The sequence below is a fragment of the Camelus dromedarius genome, chromosome 18 (genome assembly GCF_036321535.1).
Source record: "Camelus dromedarius isolate mCamDro1 chromosome 18, mCamDro1.pat, whole genome shotgun sequence".
Classification (NCBI taxonomy): Eukaryota; Metazoa; Chordata; class Mammalia; order Artiodactyla; family Camelidae; genus Camelus; species Camelus dromedarius.
In genome coordinates this window covers 25,823,936-25,841,051 of record NC_087453.1, presented here as the reverse complement: position 1 = coordinate 25,841,051, position 17,116 = coordinate 25,823,936, and the positions used below count along the sequence as shown (strand labels likewise).

The 17,116-nt window shown below is 43.0% G+C and overlaps 1 protein-coding gene across 6 annotated transcripts in view; it reads right to left on the bottom strand.

Annotated features, from left to right (window-relative positions):
- Nucleotides 1-3,216: 3,216 nt before the first annotated feature.
- SHLD1 (shieldin complex subunit 1) overlaps nucleotides 3,217-17,116 on the bottom strand; it is a 65,823-nt gene continuing 51,923 nt past the window's right edge. For 2 of the 6 annotated variants that reach the window (XM_064475860.1, XM_064475863.1), the window contains exons 3-7: nucleotides 8,559-11,773; nucleotides 7,485-7,625; nucleotides 5,927-6,001; nucleotides 5,740-5,846; nucleotides 3,217-3,915 (exon numbers count right to left, since the gene is read on the bottom strand). In XM_064475860.1, the coding sequence (XP_064331930.1) occupies nucleotides 11,331-11,773 (443 nt within the window). In that variant the 3' untranslated portion in view covers nucleotides 3,217-3,915; nucleotides 5,740-5,846; nucleotides 5,927-6,001; nucleotides 7,485-7,625; nucleotides 8,559-11,330. The other 4 variants (XM_064475861.1, XM_064475862.1, XM_010994543.3 and 1 more) reach the window with 4 other exon arrangements.

Sequence of the window (17,116 nt, the reverse complement as noted above, 5' to 3'; positions counted from 1 at the left end):
GGCACCGTAAGGTTAAGGAACATGCTCAAGGACACATGCTGATACGTGGTAAAGTCAGGAGTCACACCCAGGCTGTCTGGCTGCCGGGTCTCAGCTCCTCACCACCACTGCATGCTGCCGTGAAGTAAAGGTATTTAGAAGGAAAGTCATGATGAATCCACACTTTTCCTAAGTGACTTAGAAAGTGTCAAAGCCTTGGACAAGTTAGACATGTTAAACGAGTCTATTAGCCCAGGAGAAAGAGGATGCATACACTTGGTGTTTTATACATCTTGTTTAAGTTGTCAAGGCTACATCAGCATAGAGTGTCCCATGGGCTGTTGGAATTACAGGACAGGAGTTTGGGAGATTGTCAGTTCCTTTCTTTCAGCCCTTGAAAAGTGTGCCGCTTCATCCTGGCCTCTGTGATTAAGGATGAGAAATCTGCTGTAAGTAATGCATCATTTCTCTCGGTTATCCTTAAGATTCTTTCCTTTGGTTTTCAGAAGTTTAATTGTGATGTGTTCTGATGTGGATTTCTTTAGCTTTATCCCATTTCAGGTTCACGCAGCTCTTGAATATGTAGGTTTCTACCTTTCACCATTATTTCTTTGAATATTTGCTTAGCCCCACAATCTTTCTTGTCTCCTGCTAGGATTCTGAGGATATAGATGTTAGAGCTTTTGTTACTGTCCCCACAGGTCCCTTCTTTTCCCCCAGTCTCTTTTATCTCTGTTTTTCAGATTGAGTAAATTTGATTGAATTGCCCTCAAGTTTAGTGATTCCATCTTTTTTCATCTTCACTCTAGTTTTTTTTCCTGATGGTTGTACTTTTCAGTTCCATAATCACTTGGTTCTTTTTTTGTAGCTTCTATTTCTTTGCTGAGGTTTTCTATTTTTTTTTTCACATTTCGAGGGATTTCATAATTACTTGCTGAAACTATTTTATGGTGTCTGCTTTAAAGTCTTTGCCAGAGAGTTCCAACATCTGATTCGTCTCACTATTGGTGTCAGCTGATTATCTTTTCTCACTCAAGTTGTGATTTTTCCTTTTTCTTGGTGTGTCAAGTGATTTTTTTTATAGTATCCTGGACATTTTGTGTACAATGTTAGGAGACTGTTGATCTTATATAAATCTTCTATTTTAGTAAGCAGCCACCCTGTTTAGTTTTTCCAACCCCTTCCTCTTGCCACCCAAGATTTATTTTTGTAGGCTATCATTTCAACGATAGTTTAGTTTCCTGAGCACTTGCAATGCTGTTCTGGTCTACTTTGTTCTTCTGGTTCTGCTTAAGCTCCCCCTGGATCCCTACATGTGATGCCTACATGGGTAAAGGTACTTCCCTGGGCTGCCTGGTATCATTAGGCAGATATAGGGTGATGCCCTGGGTCTGCTTCTGCCACTGGCACTACTAATGCAGGTGAGGGACCTGCCAGCTATCACCTGGTGTAGGGGCAGTGGATGAGCTTGGTTCCTGGATTTCTCTGTTTCCACCGATGTGGGCAGATTGGGTCCACTGCTGCTGCGGATCGGGTAGGGCACAGGAAGGCATGGCCCACCTGTGTTTTTCTGTTGCCACTGCTATGGGCAGATCAGTCTGCTGCTGTCTGACTAGGGAGATGGAGATGAGTTGGAAATTCATTTCTGCTTCTTGCTGCTGCTGTGAGTGGGTTGGTCCTGCTGCTGCCCCTGGGTGTGAGTCTCCCCAGTAAGTCTCCGGTGTGATTCTCTTTTCCTGGTCCTTTAGGCAGAGGGAGCAGGTTTTCTTCCTTCTTCCTTCTCTCCCCCTCTCCTTCCCTCCCTCCCTCCCTTCCTTCCCTCCTTCTGTCTCTTTCTTTCTTGCTTGTTTGTTTTCTCTCTCTCTCTTTCTTTTTTGTCTATTGTCTGTTGTTGGTTTCAGGTTATAGGCTGGCTGGTGCCCAGGATATATGGGAGATAAAGAGAAAACCCAGGGAACTCATTGTGGTGTTGATCTGCAAGTCATGAGGTCCCTAGCCAGCCCACCTTCTTCTTTCCACCTTTAAGTGTCCTTGTATGATTGTCTGTCAAATTCTTTCCATGGCATTTAGTTGTATTTAGAGGAGATGAGCCAGGAAAAATGAGTCTGTACCTTCTCCTGGAACTTGCCTTAGGATTCTGAGCAAATGTTAGTTAATTTGAGCCATTGTATTAGTTGCTGACTGCTACTGCGACAAATTAGCACAACCGCAGTGGCTTAAAACAACACAAATACAGTATCATTTGTTCTGGAAGTCAGAAGTCCAATAATGAGTCTGTGGGGAAAATCAAGCATTACTTCTGGAGGCTCCAGGGGAGAATCCATTCTTTGTCTTGCTAAGGAAAGCTACCTGTGGTCCCTTCCAGCAATGGCATCACTCTGACCTCTACTTCCATTGTCACATCTCCTTCTTTGACTCTGATATTCCTGCGTCCCCCTTATAAGGAGCCTTGTGATCACATAAGGTCCACCTGGATACTCCAGGATGACCTTCTCATTTCAAGATCCTTAACTTAATCACACCTGCGAAGTCCTTTTTGCCATATAAGGTAATGTATTCCCAGGTTTCAGGGATTGGGACATGGACATCTCTGGGGGCCAGTCTTCTGCCTCCCACAGCCACTACATTTTTGGTGTGTTACAGAGCTAACAGACACACCTTTGTTTCCAGCCTCCCAGCTCTCCTGCACGGAGGCAGCAAGAGTTATGTTTCTTCTGCTGTCTCCGAAGATATTTTAGGCATCCACAAACATTTCTCTTTGCCTCCATTTCCCCCCAACAAATGGTGGTTTACTATATAGAGTCTTTTTCTCCAATTAATAATATAATTTGGAGATATTTCTACAACAGAATAAAAAGAACTTCTTCATTCTTTTTATGGCTGCATAGTAGTCCATAATGTGAAAATGCTATAATTCATCTAACCACCCATACTATGGGACATTAAAAGCCCTGCTGGGATTTAAGGGGATGACTAACAACGCCCTTATTTTCAAGGGAGGTGGGTGCCAGCCACGGTCATGGCTGAGAGGGGCTTCGGCTGAGCAGCAGTAGCGTGGAGGCCAGATTAGAAAAAGATAACGAACTAGTGAGCATGGAGCAAACGGGGCCACCTTACAATTCCACTGGGCTTTCAGGCACATTTTACACACATACATATTGAATAGTCATTAACTTACGAGAGCCCCATAAAGACTCGGAGACATAATAATCATCTATTAGCTATAATTTGCAGAGAAGTAAATTCAAGCCCAGAGAGGGTAAGTGACGCTTTTGGGGTTGCACAGCAGCAGAGCCATCTCAGGGTCTTCTCTATTTCCAAATTCCAGCATCCTGTGACTTAGCTGTTTCTTGAGTCCAGAAGATGGGAGCAAAGGGAAGAGGAGGAGCTGGACAGAGGCCAACATGATTAAATGAAGGGATTTTTTTGTGCATGAGTGTGTGTGTGTTAATAATTTTTTTTAAGATAAAGGAAACCTGTAAATACATGGCAGAAAAGGGAGAGGAAATGGGAGAGGATTGAGGATACAAGGAGGTGAAAATCAGGGGAGGGTTAGGCACTGCATCCTTGCTGCCAGGAGTTCTAACTCACATATCTGAGAATCCACACTTTACATCCAAACGGACCACACACTTTTAGAGAGTCAGTGTGGCGACAAGCATAAATCAGGATCCAGGGCATCTTGCAAAAGTAATCAGAACACTTCCACAGTTTTAATACACATGAATTACATTCTCATGAAATAATAACGGGTGCTTAAGGCATCTGACATTAAGGTGCAAATACTGAAGGAAGCAGAGGAACAAAATAACAAGAGATGGAGGGATCCTACATCTTGTGTCTTCTGTGAAGGCACCACCAGTGCGACAGCAGTTGGATAGGACTCACTTGGGTGGATCTGGAGAATTCTTACTCTGATGCACAGCTTGCAGGGATCTAAGAAAAAAGCAATGAGAAAATAAGGCCAGTGGCTTGCAAACAGGTAAATAAGCCTGACTCTGGTCCACAAGCCTACTCATCCCAAAGGGGCTGTCATCTGGACCACCTCAGTATGTTCTTTCTCTGCATGTAAACTTGCTCAAGGAGACTGAGCTCTCAGATGCATAGGGAAAGTGTTTTTCCCCTGGAAAACAAACATCTTTATTAACCCTGGACAGGACTGATCTTTTTAATTTTTTGCCAATCATATGAATTTTATTTTATTTTTTTTCAGGAGGAAAAGTTATTTATTTTGCAGTTTATAAAATGTGGGAACATACACGTAACAGAAAATTTACCATTTTAAGCATTCTTGAGTGTGTATGAAATACATTCACAATGTTGGGCGACCATCACCTCCATCCATTCCTGATCTTTGTCATCGTCCCAAACAGAAAATTTTAAGCTTTGAACACTAACTGTCCATTCCCTGGAGGGGACCCCAGGCCCTGGTCAACTCGATTCTACTTTCTGTCTCTACGAATTTGCCTGTTCTAGGAGCCTCACTTCAGTGGAATCATACAATATTCATCCTTTTGTGTCTGGCTTATTTCTTTTAGCATATACTGTTTTCAAGGTTTGTCCATGTTATAGCATGTATCAGGATTTCATTCCTTTTTATGCTGAATAATATTCCATTGTATGCGTGGATGGATCCCATTTTGTTTATCCATTCACCTGTTGATGAGTATTTGGATTGTTTCTACCTTTTGGCTACTGTGAATAATGGTACTATGAACATTGGTGAACAAGCGTTCGTTTGAGTCTCTGCTTTCAATTCTTTTGGATATTTCTCTAGACGTAGAATGACTAGATCATATGGCAATTCTGTGTTTAACTTTTTGAGGAACCACTAAATTGTTTTCCATAGTGACTGCACCATTTCACATTCCTACCAGCAGTGCACCAGGGTTCCAATTTCTCTACATCCTCTCCAGCACTTCTTATTTTCAGTTGTTTTTTTTTTTGATAATAGGCATTCTAATAGATATGAAGTGGTCAATCATATAAATTTTAAAATGGCAACATCTTTTAAAACCTGCATTTCTGTCGTGACTTATATCAAGTGGCTATTCACATTATCAACTGAAAAAAACTTGCACAACTTAAAGCTGCAAATTATGTTTCATTCAGGGACCTTACTAAGAACGATAGCCTTGGAAGGCAGCTTCTCAGAGACCTCTAAGGAACTGTTCCAAAGAGGTAAGGGAGGAGCCAGGATATGTAGGAGTTTTTGCTGAACAAAAAACAAACAAACAAAAAAACCCATGTAATCCAACATCAAAAGGTTACCACTAATCACAAAAACCAGACATCTCAAGTTATTGACTTGAGAGCTTTTCTCTGTATGGGAAGACGCAAGAGTCTGGGGTCATTGAAATTATTCCTTTGATGTGCATCTTAATTGTCTGAGGCCAGTATCCTGTTTTTCTCCATCCTGAGTTTCCCTCAGGGTGCACCGTAGGGATAAAGCCTCAGCCTGCTTAGAAATTCATCTGCCACTCTGCCCTCTGCGGACTGTGCCCCAGCCACAGAAACTGCCTTCTGTCTGGACACTTCGCGCTCATGCTAGGCTGTTTCATGCTAATTTTGCACATGCTGTTCCCTCTGCTTGGATGCTCCAGGCTTTGTGCAGCTGGCTCTGGTGAATCCGGCAGCTCTCAGTTCAAAAGCCACTTCTTCAGAGTCTTTCTCAGACCACCCAGTTTAGAGTGCCCCCACGAGGCTCTCCTACAACATCACCTTAATTGCCCCAGAGCACTTCTCACTATTTGAAGTTACCTGGTCTTTGTCACCCTCCCTGGGGGGTAGGTACCGACAGCAGGAGACCTTCCAGGTCGGGCTCACTGCCATAGCTCCGGCTCAGTCATCGTTGTAGAATGGATGAGCTGTTCGGTCAAACAAGGGAGACTTTTATCATTTTGATAGAGGTTGCCAAGTTGCCCCGAGAAAAACGTTGCCAACTCACCTTCCCGTCGATGGTCAGTCAGGGTCTCCCTGCACCCCTGCCAGCACTGGAGTCCTTCCAACGTTTTACCACCCTCTGGAATACAAAAGTCAAGAAACAAAAACTAACCCCAAACAACTAAGGGTATCTTATTTAAATCAATTGAAATTTATTTAATTTCATAAATTGTAGTTCTTCCTGTTTGAGGGTATCTGTGCAAGACTTTATGCCTCTTAGCCACTTAGGTATGTATTTTTTACCTGTTGGTTCATGTCATTTGTCAGGTTTTTTATTTGGTGGTTTTTCTAATGATCTGTAAGGATTCTGTTTGTTAAAGAAAAAGTCTCTCTCTTAGGTGTGTTCCCAGTATTTTTCCTCATTTTGATCTGTTTAGGACAATATTCTTTTGCCTGCAGAATTTGAATATTTCTAGAAGGTCAGCTTTACCAAATTTTTCCTTTAGGAATTTCAGGCTTTGTGCCATTCTTAGAAAGATCTTCTCTATCCCAAGGTATCTAGATCTCTCTTATCTATGTGTGTGTGTGTGTATATATATATATATATATATATATATATCACTCATTTTTCATTCTAGCATTTTTATGATTTAAAAAAAATTGAAATCTTTAATCCATCGGAATTCATTTTGATACCAGGAGTGAGATGAGGAATCTAACCTTTTTTACTTTCCTCCTCCAGGGTGGGGAGCCAAGAATTCTAAGACCATTTGCTTTAAATTCCACCTTTTCCTTATGGATTTGAAATGCTACCTTCATCATATATTCAGTTTCCATCTGCATTTATATCCATTTACGGACTGAACTCTTTTTCTTTGTCTATTTTTGTTTCCTTGTTGCTTTAACCATTGTAGAGTTAAAACTGTTTTCATGTTTGACAAGGCTACATTCTTCTCTTTAATTTGCTGGCTACTGATGCATGGTTTGCTTTTTAAAGGGATTTGCACTATGGCTGCGAGGTAAAGAGAGGCAAAGGTAGATGTGGGTTTGTTAGAGCAGGCAGATGGCTCGACATGAGCAGAGAAAGGGGGACACAGACCAAATGGCAGGAATTGGGCAGAAAGGAGGGTCACAGGCCAAATGCAGGAAACCACACATCATGTAAGCAGCAGGGATCCTTGGGCAGAGAAAGAAAAGCAGGAACCTTGGGGCTGATAAGGGATCATGGCTTTTGGGATGACAAGTGGCCTGGAGAAGAACGAAGAAAGGTGAGAAAAGGCAGAAATTTCTAGTGTCCGAATGTAACATTTTGCTCATTATGCCCTCATTTCAATAAAATTAGCCTTGCAGATCAGAAGTATCCATCACGCACCGATGCCATGACACTTCCAATCCAGACTAAATAAGGACAAAAATCCCTCCTCCCTTTGGGAAGGTGGAGTTGGGATGATAATCAGGGAATATGACCCCAAACCCTTCCCTCCCCAATGAATATTCTGCCCATTCATTTTTACACCCTATGTAACTAACTTGCCAAAGAAACTCAGGGCAGCCGCTCACCTGAGCCTGCCCGCTCTCCCCTGCGAGTGGACTATCCATCCTTTAATAAATCCTCACTTTACCTGTTTTAACCTCTAAGTCTTGTCTCTGAATTCTTTCTGGGACGAGACAAGAACCTGGAATGCCGGTTGCATCTATCGGCAACATCTTGACCTGGTGGAAGTTGCTTGCAGCATTCCAGGAGACAGATGGCAGAATAGAGACTAGGACACAGAAGAAAGCATAGATTATCTGTCCCATGGTATTACAAATTTCTGTCATTTTCCAGTATACCACTTTTATAATTATTGACACGTCTGTATGTTAGCTACACTATTATTAATTTAACTTTTTCACTAATTCTGAAACCAAGCAGGACCCTGTGGGGCCCTTCTGGGTACAAACCATTCCTGTCCTCCCCATTTCTTGTTTGTAGGAAATAGGCTTCATTCAGCCTCCTTGACTGAGTTTCTAAGGGCAGTTTCAAACAGTTGCTAGTCAGGGAGGTGAGGGAATGCAGAGACAAGGGTGGAGCAGTCAAGAAGCAGCTCAGTGCAGCAATAGGGCAGGGTCCTCGTTCCTCCTCAAGGAATATATATAACAATGCCTTTGAGCCCTCTGTAGGAACTAAGGCCCCACCCAGATGGAGGAAGGTAACTTCAGGCTGAGTACTAGATTCTGGGAACACCGCCCTCCTACCCCACCATCAGCCAATCAGAAGAAAGTGTGAACACAGTGGAACATAACGAAGACTCTGACCCCCTTCCCCAAATGATTAACTTCCGTTTCTCTCTTTAGCAACGTTTATGTTCTGGCAGAATCTTTGGAGCTGGTTTTTGGACATGAGTCCACTTTCTCACCAGGTTGTCGGCCTCTTGAATAAAGCAACCTTTCCTTTCTAACCAATACTTGTCTCTCGAATATTGACTTTCAAGTGGTGAGCAGCCAAACCTGGGTTTGGTAACAATTCAATTCACTTTAAAATGTTAAATGCTTACATTAGATGTAGCCTATGTAATATCCATGAAAGCATAGATCAGACGTAGCCTATTTTTCTAACATGTTAAATCGAATAGATAACAAAGGAAATAAACATTGTTTGTCCATGTAGCACCTGCAATTCTCTTGTGTACTATCAGTAGTTCAAGAACACTGACCTGAGAAAACCATTCTCATCAGTTCTTCAAAGACGAAACTGTCCTCTCAGGAGAAGGCTGCCTGAGCGGGCTGGTAATGCCTGTTGCTTGAGCCGGATGCTGGTTGCACAGGTGGGTTCAGGTGGTAAAATCTTTAAGATGTTCACTTTTACATGTGATTATAAACACTTTTACATGTGATTACAAGTTTTAAAAGTAAGCTTTAAAAAAGTTTTAAAGTATCACTGTATTGTTTTGTGCTAAGTACTAGTAACAAGGTCTATTACATACGTAAGTCATGCAAAGAAACAGACTTTGAAGTGAATGACAGTTACATGAACTTAAAACACTGGTAGTGGTTCTCTTCCTTCGAGTTCTGATGCTCCTGCCAGCAAGTCCATCCTCAGAGACCTCTGAAAAGATCACAGATCGTATCCTAGATAAGTCAGTTCACAGGATGATGAGATGTCAGTGAAGTGATCTGTAGGGCAGAATTAGACAATAATGCCAGAGGCTAAAGCCTTAATATCTTTATCTCTTTGTCTTTATTAAGGGTAAACAGAGATAAATGGAAAATGCCATCCTAACCTCATGAAGATCAAATTAAGGGGCCAGACTGCAAGGAATCAAATATTTTGTACCGACCTGTCACAAGCACTTACTCAGATACAAACAAACACACACCACACTCTTTTTTCACCCTAAAGTGATTCTGGCTTTTAGACTTCGAAATTCTCTGCTTTCAGAGTTTACCTTTTTTCTGAGCATCCACAGCACTGACATAAATAAAGTTTACAAAGTCACTGATACTAAAATCTCATTGCCAAATAGAAGCTGCTGCTTGCCAGCATGGAGATTCAAATAGCTTGGATCTTTTGTCCCTTAAAAACTGTATAAAATAATCCAGTTTCATTCTGCTGGTAGTCATGGAAACCAATCGCCAACATTTCAGGGGCTGAATAATGCTAAAAACTACAGCATTCTTCAAAAGCATCTATGAATTTGCTTCACATCAAAAAACAGTAAAACTAGCAACTTCAAAATTCAACCCCTATAGATTTTCAAAGGTAAGTCCCGCTGGTTTCATAGTTATCTGGAGGCCAGCTGGAATCGGAGGAGCCCATGGAGAAAGATGCAGACAATTGCTTGTCAGAGGAGAACCTGGAGTCCTGGTCTCTCAAGACCTATTCATTTTGCATTCCCTACCATTTAAGTCTCCTTCCAGAGGTGCCTCTGCACTTCATTGTGGATCCTGTTTCTTACCTCTGATCATCCCAGAACCGGAAACCTCAGTATGTAATTCCTGACTATTAAAAGGCTTCTCTCTCCATTCCAGAGTTCCCAAGAGACCTGGCCAGAGAGGGCACGCTCACTCTTAGCATACACTTGTAAGAAGATCTATTTGTATCATCTGCTTTCTGGAATCTTCTGGAGTCTTATGCCAATTAAATTTCACTTAAAATTTCTCCAAATCTTGGTATTGCCAACTTCTCTTGTTGTTCCCCAGATCAAGTGATATAACCTTTCTGGCAGAGTAATTTGTTTGAAGGACCGTCAAGGGAGAGATGAGCGGGAGACTGCCAACCACAATATCAGAGAGCTTAGTGCCAGGTGATGTCATCCTACCAACCGAATCCTGTAACGGGGGTCAGGACGCTGCTGAGGAACAGAGCACCTGCCAGCCCGGGCTATTTAAAGCTGCTCCCTGGCGAAGCAAGGACAGGACAGGGGTGAGAGGCCAACTGTTCGGAGGGTGACAGAGGGCGCTGGCAGCAGGCAGACAGAAGGTAAAATTAATGAGAGGAAGAAGTCCACTTGCACAAAGGATTCCTTTTTCTCTTCCACCACAAATTGACAAGGTCGCATCCACCAGCCTACCATAATGTAACTGAGCCGACGCGATCTCTGGTGGGTGGCACACATTGGTTTTTTTCTCATCTTTCACATTTGCAATCTGGTGGAGAAGAAAAGATTTTTTTTTTTTTTTAATTTGAGAATCTCAGCTGTTATTTTAGATGGTTCAAATGTTCCTTGCACACCCGGATAGTGCTATAAAACAGGAATTTCTGACTTTGGAGAGGTGAGGGTAGGATTAAGATGTGATGCACTTCGGGGAACCGTATTTAAATCTTTGTATTATTTCGGGACATACGTTCTCAATCACATGGTCACAGTTTTACAACTTGATAAAATTCTTATACTTGATTCAGCACAGGGCTTTGTATCTTTCCAAAAAGTCATTGAATGAAATTCTGTCCTCTTAGGTTGGGTTCTTCCAGAAGTAAACTCTGAGTCAAGGATTCAGGTACAAGACATTTATTAAGGAAAAGCTCCCAGGGGACACCAGTAAGTGAATGGGAGAAGGAGGGCAGGGGAAGAGAAGGAGCCAGGCAAGATCAAGACTTCACGAGAAGCCCCAGCCTTGGGCTGACCAGGAGGGGAGCTCTGGAACTGAATTATACCTCAAAGCATGTCCTTCCCGGAGGCAATGAAGCTGGGTTTTTGGACTCCTACACCAGCTGGTCACTGGCCTTAGGTCAAAGGGAGTGGTAGGTTTGGGTGGGAGGTCGGGTGGCCACAGAGGCAATAAAGTCCCCAGACACTGCTGGCTCTCCATATGGGCTGAAGTGGCTCCAGGACCAGATGACAGATGGCAGCCTTCGCAAGCAAAGCACTTAGCTGGGAGCCGGGTACACGGGGCTGGCGGGAGACCTGAGGGGTTCTGGGTGGTGCACCAGCGGTATCAGCCCCGAGGCTACCTTCCACGTGCCTGCTCCCACCACCAGGCACCAGTCATGGGTCTTTCATAATATTCTGCTGCAAGAGGAAATGAATAACATCTTTTGAAAGTCCTGGGGTCAGCTTTTCATCCTCCAGAGACTCACTTCCTTCTCCTGATGGGTAGAAGTGGGCGGCCCTGGAACGCCTCTGCAAGGCTGAGCAGCCGTCCCGGCTGAAGATGACCCGGGCCATCTGCAAACTGCGGAGGGTGTACTTCTGGTTCTCCTGGCCCTTCAGTTCGCTGATTTTCTGAGACAGGCACCGGCAGACAGACGCGGAGAGTGGATTTCCAGAGGCCGCCTGTGGATGGCCAAACGCTTCATAGAATGTATCCAGAGACTGCCGAAGTCCATCATCCTGCAGCTTGGTCTCTGGCTGGCCCTTCACAGAAGGGTCAAGACAGGAGTTCTCAGAGGTCCAGCAATCATTTTGTTCAGTATTTAGGTTACAGGTATCTGCAAGACAAAACACATTCCAATACTCAAACACATACTTTAAAATATCAGAAAGCAAGGCAAGACCAGATGCTGTCTCTTCAATTTAACACACTTGCTGTTCCTGAGTAACTGGCGACGGCAGCTGATTTCAGAATCTATTTCCATTACGCCACTTGTTTGCTCGAAATAAGAACATCTTACTTGCATATATCAACGTTCTTAACCTGGGAGTCCTTATAGAGAAATTCAGGGTGGCTGTGAACTAGGATGGGAAAAAATCCCATCTTATTTTCTTTTACCTCTACCTGCAATTAAGCATTTCCTTCCACGATGAATGTAGGCAACACACATATTAGCAGCAGTACCTGTGACTTTTACCAGCAGATCATAGCTATTTTTATTTCCTATTAGTGTTTGTTAAAGATGTTTTAAAATATCATTTATGCTTATCACTATGCTATGGCCCAAACCACGTCCCTCCAAGATTCATATGTTGAAGCCCTAATCCCCAATGAGACTATAATTGGAGGTGGGGCTTTTAGGAGATTGTTAAGGTTAAATGAGGTCATAAGGGTGAGGCCCTAACCAGATAGCAGTGGTGGCCTTACAAGAAGAGGAAAAGATCTCCCTCTCTCTCTCTTTCCCCCTCTCACCCCCTTCATGGGCAAAAACCAAGGGAAGGCCATGTGAGCATGTGAGGACCCAATGAAAAGGTGGCCTTCTGTAAGCCAGAGAGTCTTCACCTCAACCTGACCATGCAGGCACCCTGATCTCAGACTTCCAGCCTCCAGAACTGTGAGAAAATACATTTCTGTTGTGTGAGCCACCCAGTTTATGGTGCTTGATTGTGGCAGCCCAGGTAGACTGACACGCTGCTTTGAAATTACCATAGTTATGAGTTCTGACACTGGATCTTATCATGCAAGCATTAATTAAAAAGCATTATTAACCATGACAATATTCATATACTTGTTCTTTAAATATTTTAATAACTACATTTTCCTTAGTAATCCTATAGATTTCACTTTATGTATTTAAAAACATTATTCTGAGAATGGGTTGAGAGGTTTTACCAGATACCAAAGGGATCCACAGCATAAACACAGTGAATACCCTGAATGCAGACGGTCTGGGTATTTACACAGTTCAAACATTTTCTTTTTCTACTCCCCACAATAATCCTATAGACTCTTTACCTCTAAATTAAAATGACCACCTTTGTGCTTTTTAGAGGACAAGTAACAAGTAAACTAAGTGATTTAATAATAGACAATAAAATAAAATGACTATAACTCAATAAAAATGTTTAAAAAAATAATAATAGACAATAAGAAACCAGAATTGATCTAACTAGTTCTTGATCAAACTTTCTGTACCTCTCTGGGCACCCTAATTCTTAACATAGAAATCTCTTAGGTATTTTGAAACAAAGAATGTTCCTTTCAGTGTGTTCCAGAAAAGACTATTCAAAAGATTAATTCGCAAGTTGCAGAATTCCTCATATAGCTATCAGTTTTATTCTTTAAAGTTTCACACTTTAAAGCAAAATATATTTTCCTTTTTTCACTATGATATAAGCTTAGGAAGTTACTAGGTTTAATTCCACAAACACCCCCACCTTTGCTAACTCAATTAGCAGCTATAATAAAAATATTTCTACTTGCTAATGATGAAGAAAGTTGAATCATGCATGTGGGTGGAGTTTTAGAAAAGGAGATAGGATGGGGGGTTTTGACTCTAGTTTTGCTACCAGCTAGATACGTCATCTTCCTGAGCTTCAGCTTTCTCATCTACAAAAGAAGAGTTTTACTAAGTGACCTCTGTCTTAGAACTTCCATGGTAATGCAAGGAATGGAGAAGTACATGATCCAAAGCAGTAGGGTATCCAAAACGAACGTGGGCACGTGTTCTGTGAGACACACGCATGCAGGACCACACGTGGACAAGCATTCACTAACTCAACAAACATGTACAGAAAGTTGATGATATAAATGTAACTCATTGCAAGTTGCTACAAGATACATAGAGGATGCTGAAGACTGTGTCTTCACCTGAGATAGGGGGACCTTCACTAGGAAGAGGAGACATACTTCTAGACATCAAATGACTGAAAAATACTCACAAGATATACACAAGCCCAGCATCACTTCTCAGATAGTCCTGCCTAAGGTGCATCACCTGAAGCAAATACGGGGAAGCAGCAGACAAAACCAAATTGAGGGACACTCTGCAAAATGACTGGCCTGTACTCTTTAGAAGTTCCTAAAACCTAGGAAAGACTGAGCAACTGTTCCAGGCTGACGGAGACTACAGAGACAGGACAACCAAATGCAGCACCTCCTTCCTCTGGCTGCTTTCGCTGCAGAACATTCTTGGGACTCTTGAACGGGGTCTGACGGTAGTAACGTATCAGTTACCTTCCTGATTTTGATGGTTTCACTGGGGTTACGTAGGAGAATGTCCTGGTTTTGTAGGAAAATCAGTGGTGATGGGCATTAGATTGGCAACTTACTCAAATAATTCATGAAAAAAAATTACTTGTACTTGCAAGTATTCTCTGAGTTTCAGATTGTTTTGAGAAAAATATTAAAAACAAACTTCTGGAGGAATAGTTGTTAAAATCTCTCTGAGTAGCCTACTTTAATGTTAAAACAAGCAAAAATAGCCTTAGTCCAGAGCTTGTCAGACGTACTTGCTAACAGGTGGTACTGCTACAGGGAGCCAGGGGGTGAGGCGCAAGGGTCCCACAGCGGCAGGGTGAGGTGCCCCTTCCCGCCTTCTCCCCCATGGATGATCTGGTCCTGGGGTATAAGGCAGGAAGCCAGGGGCTGAGAAGGGTTAAGGAGAAGAATGTAGGAGAGAAGGGAGAGTTCCCAGTACACTTGGAAAGGTGGAGAGTTCCTGAAACTGCCCACCGGGGGCAGCCATTTATACAGAACCCTCCTTGTAGCTGAGCACGGACTTATTAAGCAACTGGTCAATCACTCTGGTACGCAGATTTACAATTTTTCACCTGGGCTTCATTTTTATATGCCATTTAATTTTTGAAATTCAGCGTCCATGAAAGAACCTAAAAAAATTAGCCAGTCTCCTCTATTTTTCATGCAAGTGTCAGGCAGACTGCAATCCATCTTCAAAGAAACCCTCCCTCTCCTTTCCAGAAGAGCAGTGACAATGCGGGTTGAGCTATTTACTAGGACAGTTCTTTTGAATACTGTCTCTGGTTCATTTCGGTCTTTGATTTCCTTTTAACATTTGTTTTACTACCAACTACAAAGCCATCTCTCTAATCATGTGGCCATTGTGGACTTTTGGACACATACTGTTTCTTCACCAGGATATAAAGCTAATCAATTCTTTTCCTGATGCACCTACACGTGGACAGAATGATGGATCTTTGATAAAGTCGCTCAGTTCCTGCTCAGCAGTGCATCCTCACAGCTATATTCAAACCCCATCTTATTCTACCTGTTGCTAGAGCTCAGACTTGTAGGGGTCTCAACTGGGGACAGTGATGTTTACTCTAGGGACACACTGGGGATGTTTTTGTGTCAGTGATTGGGAAGTGCTGCTTGCATTTAGTGAGCAGGGTCAGGGATGCAAACATTCTGCAAGGCACAGGACAGTCCCATGCATCAAAGAACCATCCTTCCCCGAATGCCAATAGTGCTCCCCCCAGAGAGGAACACTGGCTCGAAGAATTGTGGAAGGAGTGGGAAGTGAATGCTGAGGCGCACTGCATTGTCACTGACTTGCCTTGTGTTCCCCGAGGCACTTGGCTATCCGTCCCCACACAGTGAACGCCCTTCTTGCTGGTTCTTATTCGCGCCATACATTCCTTCCCTCTCAGACCTTGAGATGGCTTTCTTCCTCCCGAGTTCCAATGATTTTAGCATTATTTAAACTGGATGAAATTTCTTTTTTACTTCAATATGCTTTCCAGCATGAATAGATTTCTTTAGGATTTGCCAGAAGAAAGGGAGAAGGCCGGGACTCGATCTAACAATGCTTTTGTGTGCATTGCTTCAAGGTCACCTAGCCATCAGAGCATCTGTTTGTTAAATTTTCTTTCAACCAAGGAGAGAAGAGATAACAAAAAGATGTTTGACATTCTTATAAATCTAAAAATATGTTTATGTCTTTAGGAGTCATAGACGCTAATTGGAGTTCAGTAATCCAAGACCAACAGTTAGCAGGGAGCAGGAGATTAATGGTTGCGTTCTGCGAGATGCCATTAGCCTTCAGAAGCCCAGGTATTTAATGGGGGTTTCTTCCAGCGAATCTTCCACGGCTACTTCTGTGGTTGATAAATGCACTGCAGGATTTTCTCTCTATGAAACACTTTAGCCTTCAACTTTAACAAGTTTCCTTTAAGTGGATTTGATATTTAGAATTCTGTCTCTTTCGTGCACCAGCATCAGTAGCCACCCACTCTGCCTTATTTGTCCACAGTTTCTTTTACCAGCAACTGCTAATTGGGAGGATCTGTGATTCTAAGGTTGTACAGAGCTGAGACTTAATAAAAAATACGGAGAGTTATCAGGATTTAAGGAAAGAAGGAATATGTGGTTTGTATGGTCGCCTGTGTTGCTTGGAGAGGGAGCCACCCCTCTCTTAGGGCGCTGCACGGCACACTCCTGAGAGTGGCCCTGCTGCCATGGTTTGTCTGTTGGAGGCTCCCTGGGTTCCGTGTGGCTCTAGGAAAAAGTCACGGGCATGAGGACAAAGTGAGTGGGAGGAGGGGGCATGTCCTGGTCATCAGTGGTCACTTATTGGCACACTTTGGCTGCAGTGACTCATCTCCTTCATGACAGTTGTCAGAAGGTCTCTACACAGGTGACACCAATTTTAGCATATTAGGGGCTGTGGCCCAAGGATCTGGGGCCCCGCTCTGCTAGGCTGCATCCTCCTGCTCCAGATCTCACTTCCTTTTCCTCAATACCCTCTTCTATTCCTCTCATTCCTGCCACCCGACTCCGTATTCTGTGCAGGAGAAGAGGAGTGAACAGGATCACTGGATGAACAAGAAGAAGTCCTACCTCCAGCCCTACAGGCTTCATGGAACTGAGACTGGTGCTAGATTGCCTTGCATCGTTTGCTCGAGAAATCCGCTTCTCTCCTGATTCTTGAGTACATCAAGAACTATCATTCCCTCTTCAGAACCGGTGTACTTGCTGTTCCTCCACGTGGAACATGCTTTCTCCACACGTCTGCATGCTTGGTTTCCTCCCCACCTTCCTGTCTCTGCTCAGATGTGACGTCCTCAGTGAGGCTTTCTGTATTAGTTAGGCTGGGCTGGGTTATGCTACATAACAAGCAAGCCCCAACTCTCAGTGGGCATAAAACAACAAGGGATTATTT